Source organism: Podarcis melisellensis (assembly GCF_964234715.1).
Source record: "Podarcis melisellensis genome assembly, chromosome: 11".
Classification (NCBI taxonomy): Eukaryota; Metazoa; Chordata; class Lepidosauria; order Squamata; family Lacertidae; genus Podarcis; species Podarcis melisellensis.
In genome coordinates, this window is record NC_138543.1 from 25,398,627 (window position 1) to 25,418,376 (window position 19,750).

General features: G+C 42.2%; 1 protein-coding gene across 1 annotated transcript in view; it reads left to right on the forward strand.

Moving 5' to 3' along the window:
* ST8SIA4 (ST8 alpha-N-acetyl-neuraminide alpha-2,8-sialyltransferase 4) overlaps positions 1 to 19,750 on the forward strand; it is an 88,987-nt gene that overhangs the window by 13,507 nt on the left and 55,730 nt on the right. The window contains exon 3 of the mRNA XM_081930736.1: positions 9,395 to 9,652. Coding sequence (XP_081786862.1) covers positions 9,395 to 9,652 — 258 coding nt within the window. The remainder of the gene's footprint in view (positions 1 to 9,394; positions 9,653 to 19,750) is intronic.

Genomic DNA, 19,750 nt, shown 5'->3' on the forward strand with positions numbered 1-19,750 from the left:
CGGCACCCATCACAGCGCCTTGGACCTGACAAGTGACAGTTCACCTGGATGTTACAGCATAGTCACTACTCCTGCCACACTTAACAGTGATGGTGTGAGCACATTACGGTAAACCAAACTTAATGGTTTACTATGCATGGCCTGATTGTGCCTGCTCCATTCCTCACTGCTAGTGCTGGTTTAGCATTTTGTCTGAACGAGGGTTTGTGATCATCATGGTAGATGAGCCAAAATCAACTCCCAGCTTTTCATTATGGTTTGTTGGGAGGAAAACATGCCCCTGAGTCCGAAAGTAATGATAAGCCATGCATTATGCTTTGTTTCCTCAGTGTGATGTTGGGGAGGACCATTAAGTATGCTTTACTGTGGTGTGTGAACTGCATGGCTCTGCAGCACTGTGTGATGGCTTGGGGTATGTGCAGACAGCCTCTCGGTTGAGACTATAGCCTGATACACTTTCCCCTAATGGGTGCTATTACAACGGGTGCTGATTTCCATTGATTGGGGTTATAGGATTAAGCCACTACGAGTCTCTGACCTGTGTTGGGCTGGAGTGAAGTTTTGCCTTCCATCTATAGAAGGTTTTTCATCCAGTGGAGTGATCTTACTGTCTGGGAATGGGTGACTTTTGTTGATCTTTATCCCCCTGTCCCCATTAAAGGTTTCATGGAGATGGGTGAATCATAAGCATTAGCTATCACTGGGACTAAAGTCTTCATACAACCTGTATGTACATTGTAAGCAGTTCTGTTCAGTGACCTCATACAGACAAAAAATAAAATAAATAAAAAATAAAGCATTAAGACCAGCTAACTGCCCAGGCTGCAAAGGTTGGGTTCAAGTAAAAAAGAAAATAATTCACACATTTATTATTTGGGACCTATTTGGTTCAGAGGAAGTGATTTCAATTGTTAGAAAAATGATCAATGAAGTGAAGGCTTTGTTTACAAAGGTGCCTCATAGGATAAGTAAAATAATGTGGAGTTAGTTATAATAGTGGCCATTTGTCTTTTGGTAATCAATAACTCCTAGGAGAATCTAAACATAAATCTTCCATTTTCAATCCTCACAATAAATTAACTGCAACTCCAAAATACAGGAGCTTTCCTAAATGCATCATCTGTAAAGCAGTTGTTGGGCCGTTTGTCTTCTTGGCAGTGTTATAGGGGAACGTACTAAACTTCTGATCTGCATAGCATACGCCTTTAAAGAAGGAAATAATATCTTGAAACAAAAAGCCGATCAAGTTAAATGGTGCATTTTTCATTTAATGAAAAGCATTACCTTAAATTGTTAAAAGTCACAAATTTCTTTCATTTGGATGCTGAAGACAGGACAGTTGGAATGCATTACCCCTTAATTATTTTCTTAATGTAGCCTCTTCATATAAACAGTCAAACTGAAATTGTAAGATCAAGAGCAACAACAAAAAGTCGCTTTCTGCACAACTTCCTTTTTCATTATAGTATGCAGGAGCTGTATCTCTCTGTGTTTCAGAACATAATGTTATCCCCCATTCATGTTTGCATAGCAATGTGCAATTAGAAACAAAGGTAATTTAGGCTGCAATCTTGTGCACACTTTTTCTTGAACTTAATGGGGCTTGCTTCTGAGTAGTTACACATCGTATTGCATTGCTAAGATCTCTGCAGTTTTGAGAAACTAACGTTTAATGGAGTACTTAGCTGTTTTACCCAAGACTGGCTGCACACAAGCCGGTTAATCTGCAGCATTTCAGTAGAGAATGAAGGTCTTGTGTATGCATGTTTGTTGTATCTGAAGTTGAACAACAGCACAGTTGTTCTTGCTGAAATACTTTTAGAGGCTTTAGAACCAGCTTGGAGCTTTCCCCCCAGGCAGAAACTTAGTGAGTTTCTTTTGACTTCTGGCTACAGAAGCTACTTTTAAGAAAACCAGATAGAGGCAAGACAGACAACTTCTAAAATATCTGCATACAGTCCATTTAGAAACTTTGTCAGCCCAGTTGAGCTTTCTTTAGGCGGTAGGCAAAAACATTCCTCTTCAACCAGGCCTTTGGCTGATTAATATTCTACAGCCTTTTAAATGTGTCTGTGGGAGGGGGTGGTTATTGTTTTGCTGTTTTGCTTTACTCATTTTCATGTTTTTATCCTGTATTTTGCTCTGTGAATAGTCCTCTGTAGACCCGCTGCATGTTGTTCCCTTTTACAGTGCAGGCATTTGCAGAGAGGGGGCTTTTGCATGTCTCTGCGTAGCTGAATCCATAAAGGCTTCCATGTGATCTGGGACCATAAGCGAGTGAGTGCAAATGCACGTGCAATTCCTCCCTTTCCCCACAGTTGTTTGCATTGCATTTGCAAATGCCAGGGGAAGGCACTACAGTCGTACCTTGGAAGTCGAAAGGAATCCATTCCAAAAGTCCGTTCAACTTCCAAAACATTCGGAAATCAAAGGGCAGCTTCTGATTGGCTGCAGGGAGCTCCTGCAGCCAATCAGAAGCCGCGGAAGCCCCGTTGGACGTTCGGCTTCCAAAAATAGTTTGCAAACTGTAACAGTCACTTCAGGGTTTGCAGCGTCTGGGAACCAAAACGTTCAAGAACTAAGCTGTTTGGAAACCAAGGTATAAATGTACTTAGAAGTGTGGGGATACTCAGCACCTTCTGGTCATACCAGTATAACTTCTATATGTGTGTGAAGGCCCAAATGCTAACCAGACAAGGGAATTAAACTTTACATCCCATGAGAGCTCTGGGTTGCAAGTCAATCAGGGTGTAAGGCTGCCTGCACTGTGGGTCCGGCTGATTAGCTGCAACGACTTGGTACTTCTGTTGAACATTTCAAATGCATGACCTTGGAAATCTTTAAAGCATCTCTGTAAGACAGGACAGCATGCTTATCACCATCACCATCTTGCCGACGGTAGGCTGAAGGAACTGTGCCTTGCCCCAAACCACAAGCAAGCTTGAATCTGAGGTGAACTGTGGGGATTTCCTAGCTCCCACTCATATCCACCATGCTGCAGCAGCTCTCAAGATTAAAAGATCAAAAAGTCATTGCCATCTGTGAGCCTTTTGAGAAGCTGTGCTGTGTGCTTCAGCTTGCAGAGCAAAAAGGCCTGTGCTCTGTTCATAACTTGATCTAGAGATAAGGTTTTCTCTGAAACTTATCTTTGATGCTGCACAGGTGTTCTGCTATATCAATAGGCCTCATTTCCTCCTTCGAAAAGCCACAGATCTAAGGCTTCTGTGTAACTATGAATCAGGGGGGTGTTCAACAGTGTTTCAGTGTCAGAAGAAGCACGGGAGCTCCCTTAGAGTTGGGGAGAAGCCACGGATTGGTGTTAAAACTTGTGTGTTGTGATCCTGGGTTCAGTCCTAGGCATCTCCAGATAGGGTTGTGAGATTGGTGGTCTTTAAAGAGGCTTCCTATTATCTTCTTCTCTAAGAAAATATGAGTTATTTTGTTAGCTGAGATCAATGGTCCATCTTACTGATAGGACTGATATCTGATTTTCAACACCGTGATACATCACCAGCTAAGCATCGGGATATACCAATACATATATCACAATGTCTAAAATAAGGATGGAGCTATGTAGAGGCATTAGGGACATCGGTAGCACTGTGGGTTAAACCACAGAGCCTAGGACTTGCCGATCAGAAGATTGGCGGTTCGAATCCCCGCGACGGAGTGAGCTCCCATTGCTTGGTCCCTGCTTCTGCCAACCTAGCAGTTCGAAAGCACGTCAAAGTGCAAGTAGATAAATAGGTACCGCTCCGGCGGGAAGGTAAACGGCGTTTCCGTGTGCTGCTCTGGTTTGCCAGAAGCGGCTTAGTCATGCTGGCCACATGACCCAAAAGCTGTAGAAGAAGAAGAAGAAGAGTTTGGATTTGATATCCCGCCTTTCACTCCCTTTAAGGAGTCTCAAAGCGGCTAACATTCTCCTTTCCCTTCCTCCCCCACAACAAACACTCTGTGAGGTGAGTGGGGCTGAGAGACTTCAAAGAAGTGTGACTGGCCCAAGGTCACCCAGCAGCTGCATGTGGAGGAGCGGAGACGCGAACCCGGATCCCCAGATTACAAGACTACCGCTCTTAACCACTGCACCACGCTGGCTCCCTTGGCCAATAAAGTGAGATGAGTGCCGCAACGCCAGAGTTGTCCGTGACTGGACCTAATGGTCAGGGGTCCCTTTACCTTCACCTTTATGTAGAGGCATTGGTGATTTTTGCCAGTGCCTGCTCTTGTGATTTGCTGCCCCTTGCATGAAGCAGGGGAGAATTCACCCGGCAGAGTTAACAGGAGATGCAGAAATTGAAAGAAGCATTGACTGGCTTCATGGTTTTTTGTATCACATGCACACACACACCATGATTCGCGATATATTGCCAGATCAAAAATTATTAAACCAATGTCACGATATGGACTTCAAACCGCTTTGGGACAGTGTATCAATATATCGCCCAGCCCTGCCAACTGACAAGGCAGACTGTTGGCCCATCATTTCCACAAGGATTGCTTAGGGCAATACTGTGCTTGGCCTGACTCAGTTTAGAGCAACTCAGTTTAGTATGCCTGACCCTTTATAGCATAGACTCCTACTCTCATGCGCTCTGATTGGGGCTGATAGCAGTTGGAGTTGAACAGTATCAGAAGAGCCATAGGTTCCCAAGCCTTGCTTTATAAGGAAGTTTATAAGTCAGGAGTTGGCAATCCTACACAGTTCTCTTGCTATCTCATGTATTGTCCTATTTCAGGTCTTTAGCGCATTTAGATCAGTTCATTTCCTTCTTAATGTGTTTTCTCCAATATTTGATGGTCTTGGCATATTAGGCATGAGCAGCTTTTAAACCCATCTGTGTACAAGATTAAAAATATGATAAAAAATATAGTCTTTAGGTTTCAGAAAAGCAAAAATCAGGGAAAGGGAACCTTTGCCTTGACTTATCATTTATCTGTTGCTCTAGGCACTTTGCATCTTAATATATCCCATTCTGCTTCATTACTATGTTGTCACACAAGCTCAGTTGTCAGATATTCTCTTATCCAGCACGGCTTCAAATCTACACCAATATCCTAAAGAATGTGTTTTTCCTCTTCTATTTTACTGAAATGTAAGTTCCAAAAATCATGGCTCAGTTCCCTTAGGCTTAAAAAGTAAGTGCAGCATCCTCATTGTTGTAAAACCAAGTATCAGAAATCTCTTTGTGACTTGAAGCTTTGACTATGGCTTGTATGATATTACGATGCCATTTCCTTCTTTCCCAGAATGAACAAACACACTTAGGAAGTTTGTAGAGCCACTGGAATAGTTAGGAGAGTTGTTAGGAGACACCAATTGCCCTGACACATCTATAGTTCCCAGAGTGGCTTAACAGCCAACCCCTCTTCCCAGGGAACTGTGGAAAGTGTAACTTTCTGAGGGGAATGGGGGTCTCCTAAGAACTCTCAGCACTCTTAACAAGCAACAGCTCCTAGAATTCTTGGGGGGGATCTGTTTAAAGTGACATCACGGTGTGAATGTGGCCTGACTCTTCATGACAGCAAAGGAACTGTTACTATGGGAGGTGAAGACTGCTGTCATGTTTCTAAAGACATCATTCACCAACCTATCTGCCTCTCTCAGCTTCTCCTATTCAGCTACCCTGACTTCAAGGGATCAAACTTGTTTTCTGAGAACCAGGCGCTCTTTATTAGGGTTGCCATACGTCTGGGTTCCCCCAGACATGTCCTGGTTTGGGGGGGCAGCATGCCCACCTGGGCAGATTTTTATTTTTTAAATGAAATGTCAGGGCTCTTTGGGAGCAGACACATGCCACTGAAGGGTAGGAGAGGGCAGGCACTCTTCAGAGTCAGCCATTCTCCACTGCCTTTCTGCACTGCGGCTGTGCCCCAGAAGCGCTGCAGCGGGATCTGGAGCTCCACCACCACCACCACTCCTTTCCAGTGCCTGCTCCTGGCTGTGCTGTTTGCCAGACCCTATTTGCGCGAGGCTCCAGCTTGCTGGTGCCGGGGGGTGACTCTGGGCCGCTGAGTAGCTCCGCTGTGGAGCTGCATCTTCCTTCCAGGCTTCCTAGTGGTCACTGGCAAGGTCATGTCCAGGATCTGGCCCGGGGAGGAAAGCTCATTGCTTTGTGGCTTCTCTGGTCCTGCCTGAGCCTTCCCCAGCAGCAATGCCCCCCCCAATGGCTGCTCAAGTGTGGAAGGGGACGCAGCTGCTGGAGCTCTATGGTCTCTCGGGTCCTACTCAATGTGGTTTTCCCTTTTCTTGCGAGGAATCCTATTTGGAATAAGGGACTTTCCCTTTAAAAATGGGAAACTTTGACAGCTATTGTTAGGGGTGCCACTGCTGCTGCTGGGGAAAGCCCAGGCAGGACTGGAGAGGCCACAGTGCTGACATAACTGCCGCAGCCACCATTGCAACTGCCGATGCAGCTGCTGGCCGTGATCCCTCTGACATGGCTTGAGCAGCCTTTGGGAGCCTGCTCAGTGAGGCACCAGCAAGCGGAAGCCTCTGCGCGAAGGGTAAGTCTGTCAATATGGCAACCATAAGAGAGGGGAAGGGAAGGAGGGGGAGAGCAGGTGGGTGAGGAAGGGGTTAGCAGTAGGGAAGGGGGCGAGCGACAGAGATGCAGGGTGGTGGGGGGTGTCCCAATGGTGGGAAATACCCACATATTCTGTCCAGCTGGCAGACAGGCTCCATATAGTTAGTTCTGCAGTACATTGGAAGACACCCCCTTTCAATGTCTAATGTGTTTATTGGCCTCATTTATTTGGAAAGTTGAGTTATGAAAAACTCAATGTTACTTTCAGTGTCATTCTGTGGGAAATGTCCCACTACTATGTCATATCATAGAAATGCTTCCATTTCAATAACCCTTTTGAAAGTAAAATTCATTAGTAATAATTGATAATCTTTAGTCTCTTGTCATGAATTCATGGGTCCCATCCTTTTTCCTGAATGAGTGGTTTTTCACCCCCTTCATGGAATAAGCACCTCTTTTTCAAAAGGATGTTTTAGAGTGCGGAATTTTCTGTTAGGTCTGTAGGCCAATCTGGAGTTATGGGGACAACTTTAAAGGTAGAGGATAAGCCACTGGTTAGCTGTGAAGCTGTCTTCTAAGTAGGATGTTAATTACTAAGGTGCCAAGGGAGATGAAAGGAATAACTGTGCTAAGACATAGATGTTCCTTAAGTATCTCTACTTGATGGGACATTTATCAGGTGGGCAGGATGTGTACTGTGTTTGAAGAGATAATGTGTGTGAGAGACAGTCTCCTGGGGCACTCTGTCTGTTTCCTAAAAAGTGACGTACCAGCCCATTCTCACAGAAATCTCAGGCTGGTCTTTAATTTATAGATGTCTGGAATATCAAAAGGTATTCAAAAAGGCATTTCTCTTTCAGAGACCTTAGTTGCTCTGAGCAGTGGCGTATTGTGGGTTGCCGCTTTCCGGGGCCGCACAGAAAGGGGGGAGGGAGGGAGGGAAACGGGGGGAGCACACCCTATGCACTGATCTGCCTAATGGTGTCTGCATCACCCAGGAGATCTCAGCTGCAAAGATAAAAAGAGCCATTCCATTGTCTGGAGGGGTCACTTCCTGATTCACATGGAGAAACCATTTCTCAACGGAGCCCAGCAATGGAAGCACACAGCTGTATTACTGAGGCATCACTGGCTGCGCCTGACAATTTTGCACCAGGGGTAACCTCCCCTGTGCCCCCACCAATGCTGCACCACTGTTGTGGATAGTTTGTGTGTATTGTAGCAGAAGAAATTGTGCAGTTAGCTCAGGGCAGAAGGGAAGAGTCTTTCTCATCTTCCCAGAGCAGCTGAATATTTAATACAATGGCTGTGCCATCTCCTGTCTTCAACCCCAAATCCACAGAAATGTCACGGGTCACCTCAGTGGTACTCAAGGACTTCTGGTGGTCCAGGGCCCACAGTTTGGGAACCCCTGGTTTAGGCCTCAGTGCTAATGTGCAGGATTAGCTTAAATGTGACCAGCATGTATCCATGCCTTGTGTTCATAAACAGTGCACTAATCGGCACCTCTGGAACTAATGTGCATATTGAAATTTCGTTATCCCTGGGATTTTGTGTTTCTCTGAATGTTGCAATATAGTCATCTGGTGTTTAAATGTATCATAATATGCATTCACAGACACATTTTGAGAGAGAACTTGAGCAAGCATGAACATTTTTATAGGTACTCTGAGAGGACTTTTTAAAAATTGCAGATTGATTAGGAAATGGGTAGAAATGTGGAAGTGGCCAGACCAGAATTTAATTCACCTATCTCTTTCTTTGCACAATTACTTAATAAGATGAGAATTTCATACAAGCCTATAATTTAGAATATTATAACCCTGCTAAAATCAATGACCATGTTGCTGCTGACTTCTATGAGTTTTTTTTTATTGTGCCTTATGTGATTAGAAACCATAAACATGCTGGTTTTGAGCCTGGGCTCCACTAGTTACATTTATTTTCTCAACAATATTATTGATCCTGATTCTTGCTCTAGAACTGTTGATTGCTGTTTTGATTTTAAAAATAATAATCAATATTTTTTGTATAAAAAAATCAGTAAAGATGGATCAATGGAAACTGAGCTTTGACATTTTAAAATCAAGTGGTGGCTTTTAAATCATAGGTTTGCAAATGCAGTCTCATCACAGTTTAATGAAACCCACCAAGTAACAGTTTTCATGCTTTGTTTTGTTTTTAAGATGTGTCAGGTGTTACTGGAAAAGGGAAAGTGCTGTTGCACATTGAAGGCTAACTTTGAGGAGGCCAGAATTAGTGTGATCAAATGGATGAAGTGTACCTATGAAAGGGAGGTTGGAATGCCAAATCATGGATTGGATTGGTTTCATTTCATATGAATCAACAATCAAGGGTTCTCATTGCTGCCCCTACCTCCTGATTTCCCTATGGTGATTCCTTCCTGGTTTTAGCAAAACATTTCATTTCTTTCAAATTGGAAATCTTCAATTGTGGCACTCACCTTGGATATCAGACCAAGCCATGGTTCAATGTTGCATGTAAACCTTTCTAAAAGTCCATGCAAGATTACGCTGCAATTTTGCTCCAAGCAACAGGCTACTCTTTTGGAATACAGTGGTACCTTGGTTTTCGAATGTAATCCGTTCTGGAAGACTGTTCGACTTCCAAAACGTTCGAAAACCAAGGCACAATGGGTGGTCTGCAATTTCAGTGGAGAAAATTGGGGGGGGGGGAGGAACTCAGCAGAAGCTGTTTGACTTCCGAAAAGCGTTCAAAAACAGAACCAATTAGTTCCAGGTTTTCGGCGTTCAAAGCTGAAACTTTGGCTTCCAAGATGCTCGGAAACTGAGGTACCACTGTATACTTTGCAGAGGTATCATAAATTTGCATTCTTGTTTTCAATACAGGAAGAACATTCTTCGTTTTTTAGATGCAGAAAGAGATGTCTCAGTAGTCAAAAGCAGCTTCAAGCCAGGAGATGTAATCCATTACGTGCTAGACAGACGCCGCACACTAAATATTTCTCAGGATTTACACAGTCTTCTTCCTGAAGTTTCACCGATGAAGAACCGCCGATTTAAGTCATGTGCTGTTGTAGGAAATTCTGGTATTCTCCTTGATAGTGGCTGTGGAAAAGAGATTGACAACCACGAGTTTGTTATAAGGTGAGCATTCATCTCTCACTTGACAGGTTGTCTTTTACTTCAGCAGTAATGAACACAAATGTTTTAACTTGGAACAATGACTTGGAATTGCTAAATGATAACTTTCACTGTGTGGTGCCCAGAGTTAAATATATTTCACAATAAAAAGAACAGGTCCGTCTTTTATATTGCAAATGAGAATTTGCACTGTTGGAGACCGCAGTGAGATTTGGAATATTGTTTTGTAGGTTCTGGTTTTGCTCTTTATGCCGGCAAAAAATCACTATTCCAATAGCAAACTGGCTCTGCAAAATGAAAATGTTTTCATTTTCTCCTTCCTGCCAATAGTCATAGCAGAAAATCACCACCTTTACTTATTATATATGCACTGTATGGGGTACAATTTATGTGAAATGCATTGAGGATTAGCCAGATAGCTCCCATTAAGGGAATTGGAAGTCACACATCTAAACCCTTGTGTGCTGCACCGAAAAATATATTCTGGCTGCGTCTGCAAATGTATTCACATATTTTAGTTTAAATAATTAGTTTGTTTGTCCAAAACAAAGTGTTCTACTTTGTCAAAGGTCAGCGAGAAATTGAAAGGAGTTGTGGGCACTGTTTAATAGACTGTCACGTACGAATGTAAAACAAGTTTTAGTTGAAAATACGAGGCATTGGGTGCCATCCAGAACCATTAAAAATCAATCTGAGTCTTGCTGTTGGCTTGAGTGGAATATGGTTTATGCCCACTATGCTTTTAGCAAGTCACAGTTTTCCATGCCTAATAGAATGGACAAGGTCCTGCCACTTCCATCTGTCTGAATAGCATATTCTCAGCTCTTGTATTGAAATCAGTGGGCCTAAGTCTGCAGTCCTAAGCAAGTTCAGTATTGCGAAGGCTCGAGTTCAGTGGGACTTACTTCCGAGTTTGTATACCTAAGTCATAGCTGTCAACATTTCCCTTTTTTTAAGGGAAATTCCCTTATTCCGAATAGGATTCCTCACAAGAAAAGAGAAAAGTTGACAGCTATGACCTAAGTACTTACTATGTAAGTAAGCAAACACTATTGAAATCAGTGTGAATTGTTGCTGTGCCTCATTTTTGTGAGGTTTGGCTTTTGATGTGAATGTTGTTGTTTCAGACTATAGAATGAAGATGTCTGTGAAAAATTCAAAACTTGCTCTTTGCACATTTATGGCACCTATTTACTGCTATTGTTGCCCTAATATACTGCTGCTTCATCGCCCTGTACATTCTGGCCCAGTTAGTCATCTACGTGTGACTTGGCTGGGGCAAGGGGAGAACAGCCAGATTGCCTTGGTCATGGTGACACATGCCATATTGGATGTCCTGTCCCCTCTGCCTCCCGGAACAGTACCCGTGCTTTCACAAAAGGCTGTATGTTTCATAGGAAGTAAACATTTTCTTGAAATATGCCCCATGCTATTTTAGCTCAGCTTTGCTGAAATCATGCATAGGATTTCGCTGTTGAAAGTTCTGATGGATTGAACCTCTGCCCTCTCTCATCACTGATAAGTACGTACAGGACTAAGTGCAGTGAGAGATGGAATGATATCTCAAAATATTACCGCAGCTTTCTTTTCTTAATTGCGGAATGCTGCTCTTGATTAAGGGACTTTAAAAAGATCAAGATTGCACACCCAGAACCCTGCAAGGCACTCCTTAGTCTACATGCTAAACGTGATGTTTTCTCAATTGTTTGTTAAGATGGGTGCACCTGATACCTTTTTAGAGTTTTAGACCTTAAAGCATGTAAGATAAAAAGAATGTACTTGCTTTTTCTATGTATACAGTGAAAGAAACAGTAAGTGAAACAAACATTAAATAGCTCCAAGACATGCACTGTTCATCCATCGACTCCATCTAGGGTGTTTCACATATACAGTAGATTTTTTGAGCTTATATTAGAATAGCACAGGGGTCAGCAAACTTTTTCAGTAGGGGGCCAGTCTACTGTCCCTCAGACCTTGTGGGGGCCGGACTATGGTGTTTTTTTAAGGGGGGGAATAAACGAATTTGTATGCCCCACAAATAACCCAGAGATGCATTTTAAATAAAAGGACACATTCTACTCTTGTAAAAACACACTGAGTCCTGGATTGTCCACAGGCTGGATTTAGAAGGCGATTGGGCCAGATCCAGCCCCTGGGCCTTAGTTTGCCTATCCATGGAATAGCATATTTGAGGCCTGGGTCTTTTATTAGTTCCACCACCTGTTCTCCTAACTTAGGTTCTCATATTGCTCTATTTGGACACGGAATGCCCTGTGATTTACTCTTCTTTCATCTGTGACCAATGCAGACCCATTCCTGCTAGCCATAAGCTGGGAATGCTCTTCTTATTTGCATGTGTTCAGAAAGGGGACAGACTCACAGGAGTCATTGCTTGTCTGAAAAGTATAATGCAGGCAGCTGTCTTGGGATTCAATTTTGAAAATAATATCACATTCAATACACTGGATACAAGTCTCTCAATGTGTTAGTCAAGTTAACTGCTATAGCTGGCATGTTGGAATCCAGGAATGTATAAACTTTTAATATCTGCAGAGTAATTCCAATTTATCCAGCAGTGAATCTGCTAAAGCAAGTTGAATGCATAGTATAGGATATTCAAGGATGCAGTGTGCGAAGTATTTGAAATCAGCAATGTGTGCATTTATTATATTCTATTAAATGAATCTGGATTTCTATTTTTAAAGGGGCTAGACTTGATAGATCTTGCACTTCTGTAAGATAGCACAAAAATACTCCTGTACTGTTCCTAGGGCAATTCTCTGGAAGCAGTCTGTATTACAAAAGATAAGAAAATTTATTGCTAAGTCTCTGTGCATCTGTAAATGGCATGGTTCTACTTCATGCTTTCGCTGCATGCTCTCTTGCAAGAGATTCAGTCAAGAACTGACTAGATAGTTAAGCTGAAATACCTACCATTAAATTGATCAGATAGGTCACAACTGACTTTATTGATGAATTATATGAATAAAATGATAGGAATGTTGCACTCCCCCACCAGAAATGGCAATCAAACATTTGTTCAATTGATTAGAGCATCCTTGCTAGTGTGAGTAAAAATCAGCTACTGACTTTCTGTTGTTCTTCTGGCTCCAATGTAAGAATTGAATCAGGCATATGTGAAAAGTCGTAAGGGAGGACAAATAAACCTGTATGTAAGTAGACAGGAATGTAGAATAAGAATGTGAAATAACACAGAGATGAAGTCAGAGATGTAGATTCCGTTTGGATATACTTTCTTTCTCCCTCTCTTTTTCCACTCCATCAAATTTCCTGCCCACTATTAAACAGGCAGAGTTTAATAAACCTGATTCCTTAAGTGGTCTGTGTACCTCAGAAGAAGCCATATTTTTCATTCTCTAGTGTGATGTGTGGTCAGTGTTTTTAATTTTTTTTAAGGAGTGGCATTGTTGTGCTAGCTAATGATGCCATTGCACTCTACATGGTGGGAGAAACTTGCTAGTATTATTCGAGATAGTCTTAGTGTCTGCCACATGGCCAAGTATAATGTCTAGATGGGCTTAAGCTTTCTTGACTCAGGAGGAAGGCCCATAAAATAGCCATACTTAGCCAAGACTCAGCAAGTAACAGATCCCTTCTGAATAAAGGAAATTGGTCTTTAGCATATTTGGTTGCAACCAACACTGGTGTTCTGCCTGCGCAACAGATTTTCACTCGTACAGTGGGACTTCCCTTTCCTCTTGATTGCAGACACCACCACACCTCAAACCCTCAATATGTGTTAGGGAGCAGATTAAAGGGGGATGCAAGGAGAGGAGGAGAAGGAGGAAAGTTCTGTTGTGTGCTCATGCAGTGTTGAATATAGCCCATTATGTCCGTATCTAAATATCACTCAAGAACAAGCATGCATGCAAAAAGATGGTAACTTGTTGGTTATATAATTCCAAGCAAGTAGTTTATCCCTGCTTCACAAAATACTATTGAACTAGTAAAAGGTAAAGGTACCCCTGACCTTTAGGTCCAGTTGTGGACAACTCTGGGGTTGCGGTGCTCATCTCACTCTATAGGCCGAGGGAGCCGACGTTTGTCTGCAGACAGCTTCCGGGTCTTGTGGCCAGCATGACTAAAGCCGCTTCTGGTGAACCAGAGCAGTGCACGGAAACACCGTTTACCTTCCCGCTGGAGCGGTACCTATTTATCTACTTGCACTTTGACATGCTTTCGAACTGCTAGGTTGGCAGGAGCAGGGAGCGAGCAATGGGAACCGCGACCTTCCGATTGGCAAGCCCTAGGCTCAGTGGTTTAGACCACAGCGCCACCCGTGTCCCGCCACTGTTGAACTAGGTCATATTTAATAAGTATGCTTACATTTTTATTATCAGTAAACATACCTAGAATTCAATGTAACACCAATGAGAGAAAGCGACAATCCCCTGTACTGATTGTAAGCGGCTGGTCAGAAATGTCATAGCAGCTGCTGCCCATGGTTCTGAAGTTTCATGGCTCTTCAATGGAGGAGAATGTACTATTGGAGGAGAATGGGGTGGCATGGCAGGCAGAATTTGGCCCACAGGCCTTAAGTTGCCCTCTGCTGTACTAAATCATGCACTATTCTGATTCCCAGTACCTCTGCAATTTCCACAATACCTGTTGCAGATTATACCCCAACATCTTACATTTATATTTTGTGGATGTACGATATATTTTCCATGCAGCATATCTTTAGCTCTCCAGTTGGTAGTCTCATGGGCATTTAAGTATTATCTGTATAATCTTTACATAGCAAAGCAGATAGAAAGATAATGTGTATGTAGATTTGAAGAACTGGATTGTAGATTTTTTTAAAAAAAACAACAACCAGGAATAAAGTGTCTAGGCCACATCTGCTTGTTGAAGCAAACACTCCAGTCTCTCCTACAGAAAGCATTAGAGTAATTTCAGAAGGTAGATATATAGATCAAGGATGACAAATATTATTTTATGCATTGTTATTTTTGCTACCTGTTATTCACATGGAAAAACTAGCCTTTGAAGCTGTCACACAAAAGGCCATGCAGGTCCCCAAAGACTCTTTTATATCCAAAACTGAAAAAGTCACTGTAAAAAAAAAAAAGAATGAGTGAACGTGTTGTTGGCCCTCCAAAAGAGATGAGATTTTGCAGATCAACAATGAGAGACTGAAATGAGTGACAACTATTTTAAAAATGTTCATTTTTGTTAAAAAAAAAGAAAACAGTGGTTCAGCCTGTTCTTCATATAGTCTGAAAATTTATTGCTTTACCAGGCAGGTTTTTAATCTTGCCTAAAGACCAGATGGCAGGACTGGAGAGGCTTTCACTCTCAAGAGACTTGGGTGAAACATGGGTAAAACTGGCTACCTTATATTCTCTTTCCCCCTGAAATTTAAATATATCCCTTTTGCTTATTTTTTTTCATGCCCTTACAAACTACTGGCTTCAACAGATGAAACAATCTGAGAACTATGTTTAGCATCCTTCATGCAACTCAGAACTGAGAATGTGAGTTCTTTCCCCCACTTTGTTCTTTCTTCCTCAAACTAATCAATTGCAGCATGCTGAAACCACTGCCACTGTTTTTAGCAAAGCAACACACTGTCCATAAATAGGTACTGTAAAAAAATAAAATTCACTTTCCTAAATTTGTTTCTGCCCAGAATGAGTGGCCTCAGAGCCTGTAGATTTACATACTGCATGCTTGTGAAAGTGGGGACTCTCAAGTGACACTAATGAAACCTCAAAATATAAATGCAAAATAAAATTTTGATGGATTTTAGTAGCTTACTTTTTATATTGCAGAAGAACCTACTGCAGTTGGCTCATGGTATCAGGGCCCCAGAGTCACACAAACTGACTATTGAGTGTCAATGGGAAAGAAATATATTTCCTCTTTTTCAAAGTCCAGATTAACAACAAGATCTATGCCAGGCTTTCTCAACCTTGGCCCTCCAGATGTTTTTGGCCTACAACTCCCATGATCCCTAGCTAGCAGGACAAGTGGTCAGGGATGATGGGAACTGTAGTCTCAAAACATCTGGAGGGCCAAGGTTGAGGAAGCCTGATCTATACATTAGGCAAGCAGCATGCACTTACAGTCCTAGTAAGGTTAGCTCAGAGATGTAGAACCTGTGGCCCTCCAGATGTTGTTGGAGCCCATCAGCCTCATACAGCATAGTTAATAGTCAGCAGTCATGGGAGTTGTAGTCCAACAATGAATGGAGAGTCCTGGGTTCCTTATCTGTAGAATAATAATAATAATAATAATAATTTATTATTTATTTATTTATTTATAAAATATTTATAAACCATATTGAAAACCTTAATAAATATTTTATAAAAAATAATAATTATTTACTATTAAACCCCGCCGATCTGGCTGGGTTTCCCCAGCCACTCTGGGCAGCTTCCAACAGAACACTAAAATACAATAACCTATTAAACATTAAAAGCGTCCCTAAACAGGGCTTCCTTCAGATGTTTTCTAAACGTTTGGTAGTTAATTTTCTCTTTGACATCTGGTGGGAGGGCGTTCCACAGGGCGATTGCCACTACTGAGAAGGCCCTCTGCCTGGTTCCCTGTAACTTGGCTTCTCGTGGCGAGGGAACTGCCAGAAGACCCTCGGCGCTGGACCTCAGTGTCCAGGCAGAATGATGGAGGCAGAGACGCTCCTTCAGGTATACTGGACCAAGGCCGTTTAGGGCTTTAAAGATCAGCACCAACACTTTGAATTGTGCTCGGAAACATACTGGGAGCCAGTGTAGGTCTTTCAAGACCAGTGTTATATGGTCTTGGTGGCCACTCCCAGTCACCAGTCTAGCTGCCACATTCTGGATTAGTTGTAGTTTCTGGGTACCTTCAAAGGTAGGCCCACATAAAGCGCATTGCAGTAGTCCAAGCGAGAGATAACTAGAGCATGCTCCACTCTGGTGAGACAGTCTGTGGGCAGGTAGGGTCTCAGCCTGCATACCAGATGGAGCTGATACACAGCTGTCCTGGACACAGCTGAATAGGGTGTTCCGATTCATATCTTTTTTGCAGCCATTTCTTGATCTCTCATGATAACTGTTGTTTTTTTCATGGCCTGCTTCAAAACTTAAGAGATGACACGTTTTATGATTTGCTGCATGCATGAACTGTTAAATAAAATGTCCGTTTGTATCATAAGGGTCAGTGCCTGGACACTTGAAACTTTGAAGTTTAAGTTCTGTATTGGCCTGGCCCATAAGTATTCGTTGGTAAGGCTAAGACCAGTAAAATAGCAAATGGGTTTAGTGTATGTTTTTAGTTAACCTCATCACTTTTAACACAGCAATACATGCATATGTACCACAGGCTTTGTATGGAAGAACAAAACCCGGGGGTGTATGCTGGAAAAGTGTAACTCATGAAATAGCTGGACATGGAAAACCATGAAAAGAGTGGCTTAAGTACGCTATGTTACATTGGCCAGACAGATGCTTCCAAAAAGCGCATCTCTGCATAATGTTCTCTGATACAGATCTATGCACAAGTTACAACATTGTACAAGTACTTATACTTTTTTTAGGGGAGAGGGCTCTATCGTAATGGGAAATTCTTCTTCTCTGACTGTGGGTAACTTATAAATACTCATTTACTTGATACCTACAAAGTAACCCGTGTGTTTTGCCTAACATTGGAGACAGGTCAAGAGAATGATATATAAGTATACAGAGATGGGGAATCAGCCATTGTATATTTCTCCCCCACCCCCCTAAAGTCAGTGGTGCAACCTGAAATCTCCATAGCACCCACAGTCTATGTAGTTTGAATGTCTGCCACCTTCTTCATATTCCACCTTAACACTCTTTCAAGATGACTTTACATCATTCAGCTTTTCTTCTCCATCCCTTTGCTTTGCTTCTTTCGCCTGATTAGGAGTTCTTGCAGAAGTGCACTTAAAATGCCTCCAACCCTCCAATATCTAAAATGTACTGCTCTGGAGAGAAGCGGCAACATAGAACCCTTATCCTTTTTCTAACTATGTTTGACAGTAGCTACAGGAGCTCCCAGTTTTTGCTTTTGTTTCATTTTGTTGCAATGCATTTTTTTTTAAAAAAAGCATCACTAATTTTCCCATTGTGAAACACTGATGTTAGTGAAATCTTTAGTGAAATAGTGAAATCTTTCTAAAGTTCTTTTACTGCCATTGTTTCCTGGTTGGTCACAGACTACATTTTAAATCCTTCCATAAACATATTAATGGAAGGTTCTGCAACAAAGGTATCAGTAGCATTGCAGTCTTTCACAGGAAGTGATGAATCACTGATACTCTTGCTGTTCATATTTATAGTCATGCACCTGCTTCCTTGAGTCAATATGCAGTCTGAAGAATGGCACTTATTTCAGATATGTGCTCATGGTGGAATGGACCATGTTGCAAATGGTCTGAAATATTTACAGGAGTGTTTTGTAAGATGAAGTGCTTTTTGAAATAGGAGAGGTGGCTAGATTATCACAACAACTGAGATTTTAAATAACAAAGCTGTCCAGAGAATATTTTGAGCAGATGCAAAGGAAAGCTTTTCTTCCTTCTACCTTCTGAGTAAAAGAGACATTAATTTCGATGGGAAAAGTAAAGATTATGGTGTAATCTTAATTACAGTAGGTGGTTGGGTGTGATGATCTAATACTTCCAGTATTCTTCAGCTTATACTTGGCATTTAGAGAACTCCGGCCTGGTAGCCATTTAAGACTTGTGGACATGGTGGTTTTTTATGATAATTACTGAAAACCTATGTGGAGTTTTGCGGGTTGTACTTTAGTTGTACTAAAGTAACCATGGTGGGTCCAGGATGCCAGGGGGATTGCCTCCTCTTGTACCAACCTACCTACTTCCCTAATATGAGATGGAGAGGCCCTTTTCTGTGTCCCATCTAGGATGAAAGCGTGGTTGGTGGTGGCATGGGATAGAGCCCTTTTAGTGGCTCCCACCATCATTGTGGAACTGTCAGGGTTCAGCCCTTCCCAGCCCTTCAACCTGAGGTCTCCTCAGAAGAGGAGCGGAGGATATGGTGAACTAGGTAGGAACTTCAGAGCTGCATCAAGCATGGATGGACTAGCTGGATGCAAGGCTACTTGAGAAACCGTGGAAGCACCTGCTCAGATCAGGGCTGGCTGAGAGCTGGGAAGGGGCAGAGCTTCCAGATCCTGTAGAAGCTCCCAGACTGAGATGATTCATTGTGGAGGCAATAGTTCTTATTCAAACTCCATCCTGCCTGACCTGGGGAATATGGGCAGGACACATTGCCCTGAGAAGACTAGATGTACCCCAGTTACCTATGGCTTTTTAAAATGGCAATGATTTTTCTAAGCCTGAATCCAATCCTTAGCAGGAGACTTGCAGGATAGATAGCCAAATCATATGGAGAGGCTATTGTCCCTACTTCCTAAAGGAAGCAATAAGGTCAGTCCCTCAGTAGCTTTTGCCATTGATGTCAGCCTGTGTCCCCTGTTCCTATGTAGTGATGCCTAGAGTTATACTAGGTGACCAGTATAATAAGTTTGCTATGCCCTCACGCCTGCCTTTGCTTACAAATGGCAACACATTTGGGATTTTAAAATAGAAAGCTGCCAGTTATACAATGGCATTTGAGGTTTTATGGAATATTTGACAGCATTTTACAATGTTCAAATAATAAGCAAAACAAAAAAAAATCCTTCCAGTAGCACCTTAAAGACCAGCTAAGTTAGTTCTTGGTCTGAGCTTTCATGTGCATGCACACTTCTTCAGATACCAAATAATAAGCAGTCAGTTTATGTCAACTAAGTAGCATGGCAACCATTTTTTTTTTAAATATACATGTTTTTACAGATAAATATGTGAGCAGGGCTGCCTTACAGTTTGAAATACCAGCTGTAGAATGATTAATTTGATGGTTCTTATGACAGCATTCTTATCAGTGCATCCTGATGGCAACTGTCGAAAGGGTGTGTGTGTGAGTGAGTGAGTGAGTGAGAGAGTGTGTGCTAGGGATGAATCCTTCTATTCCAATCTGTGTCAGATCTGCCTGTGCTCATCCATAAACCCATTCTGCCCATTTCTGAATTAATATATGAAATCTGCAGGGGAATGTGGGTTTTAAA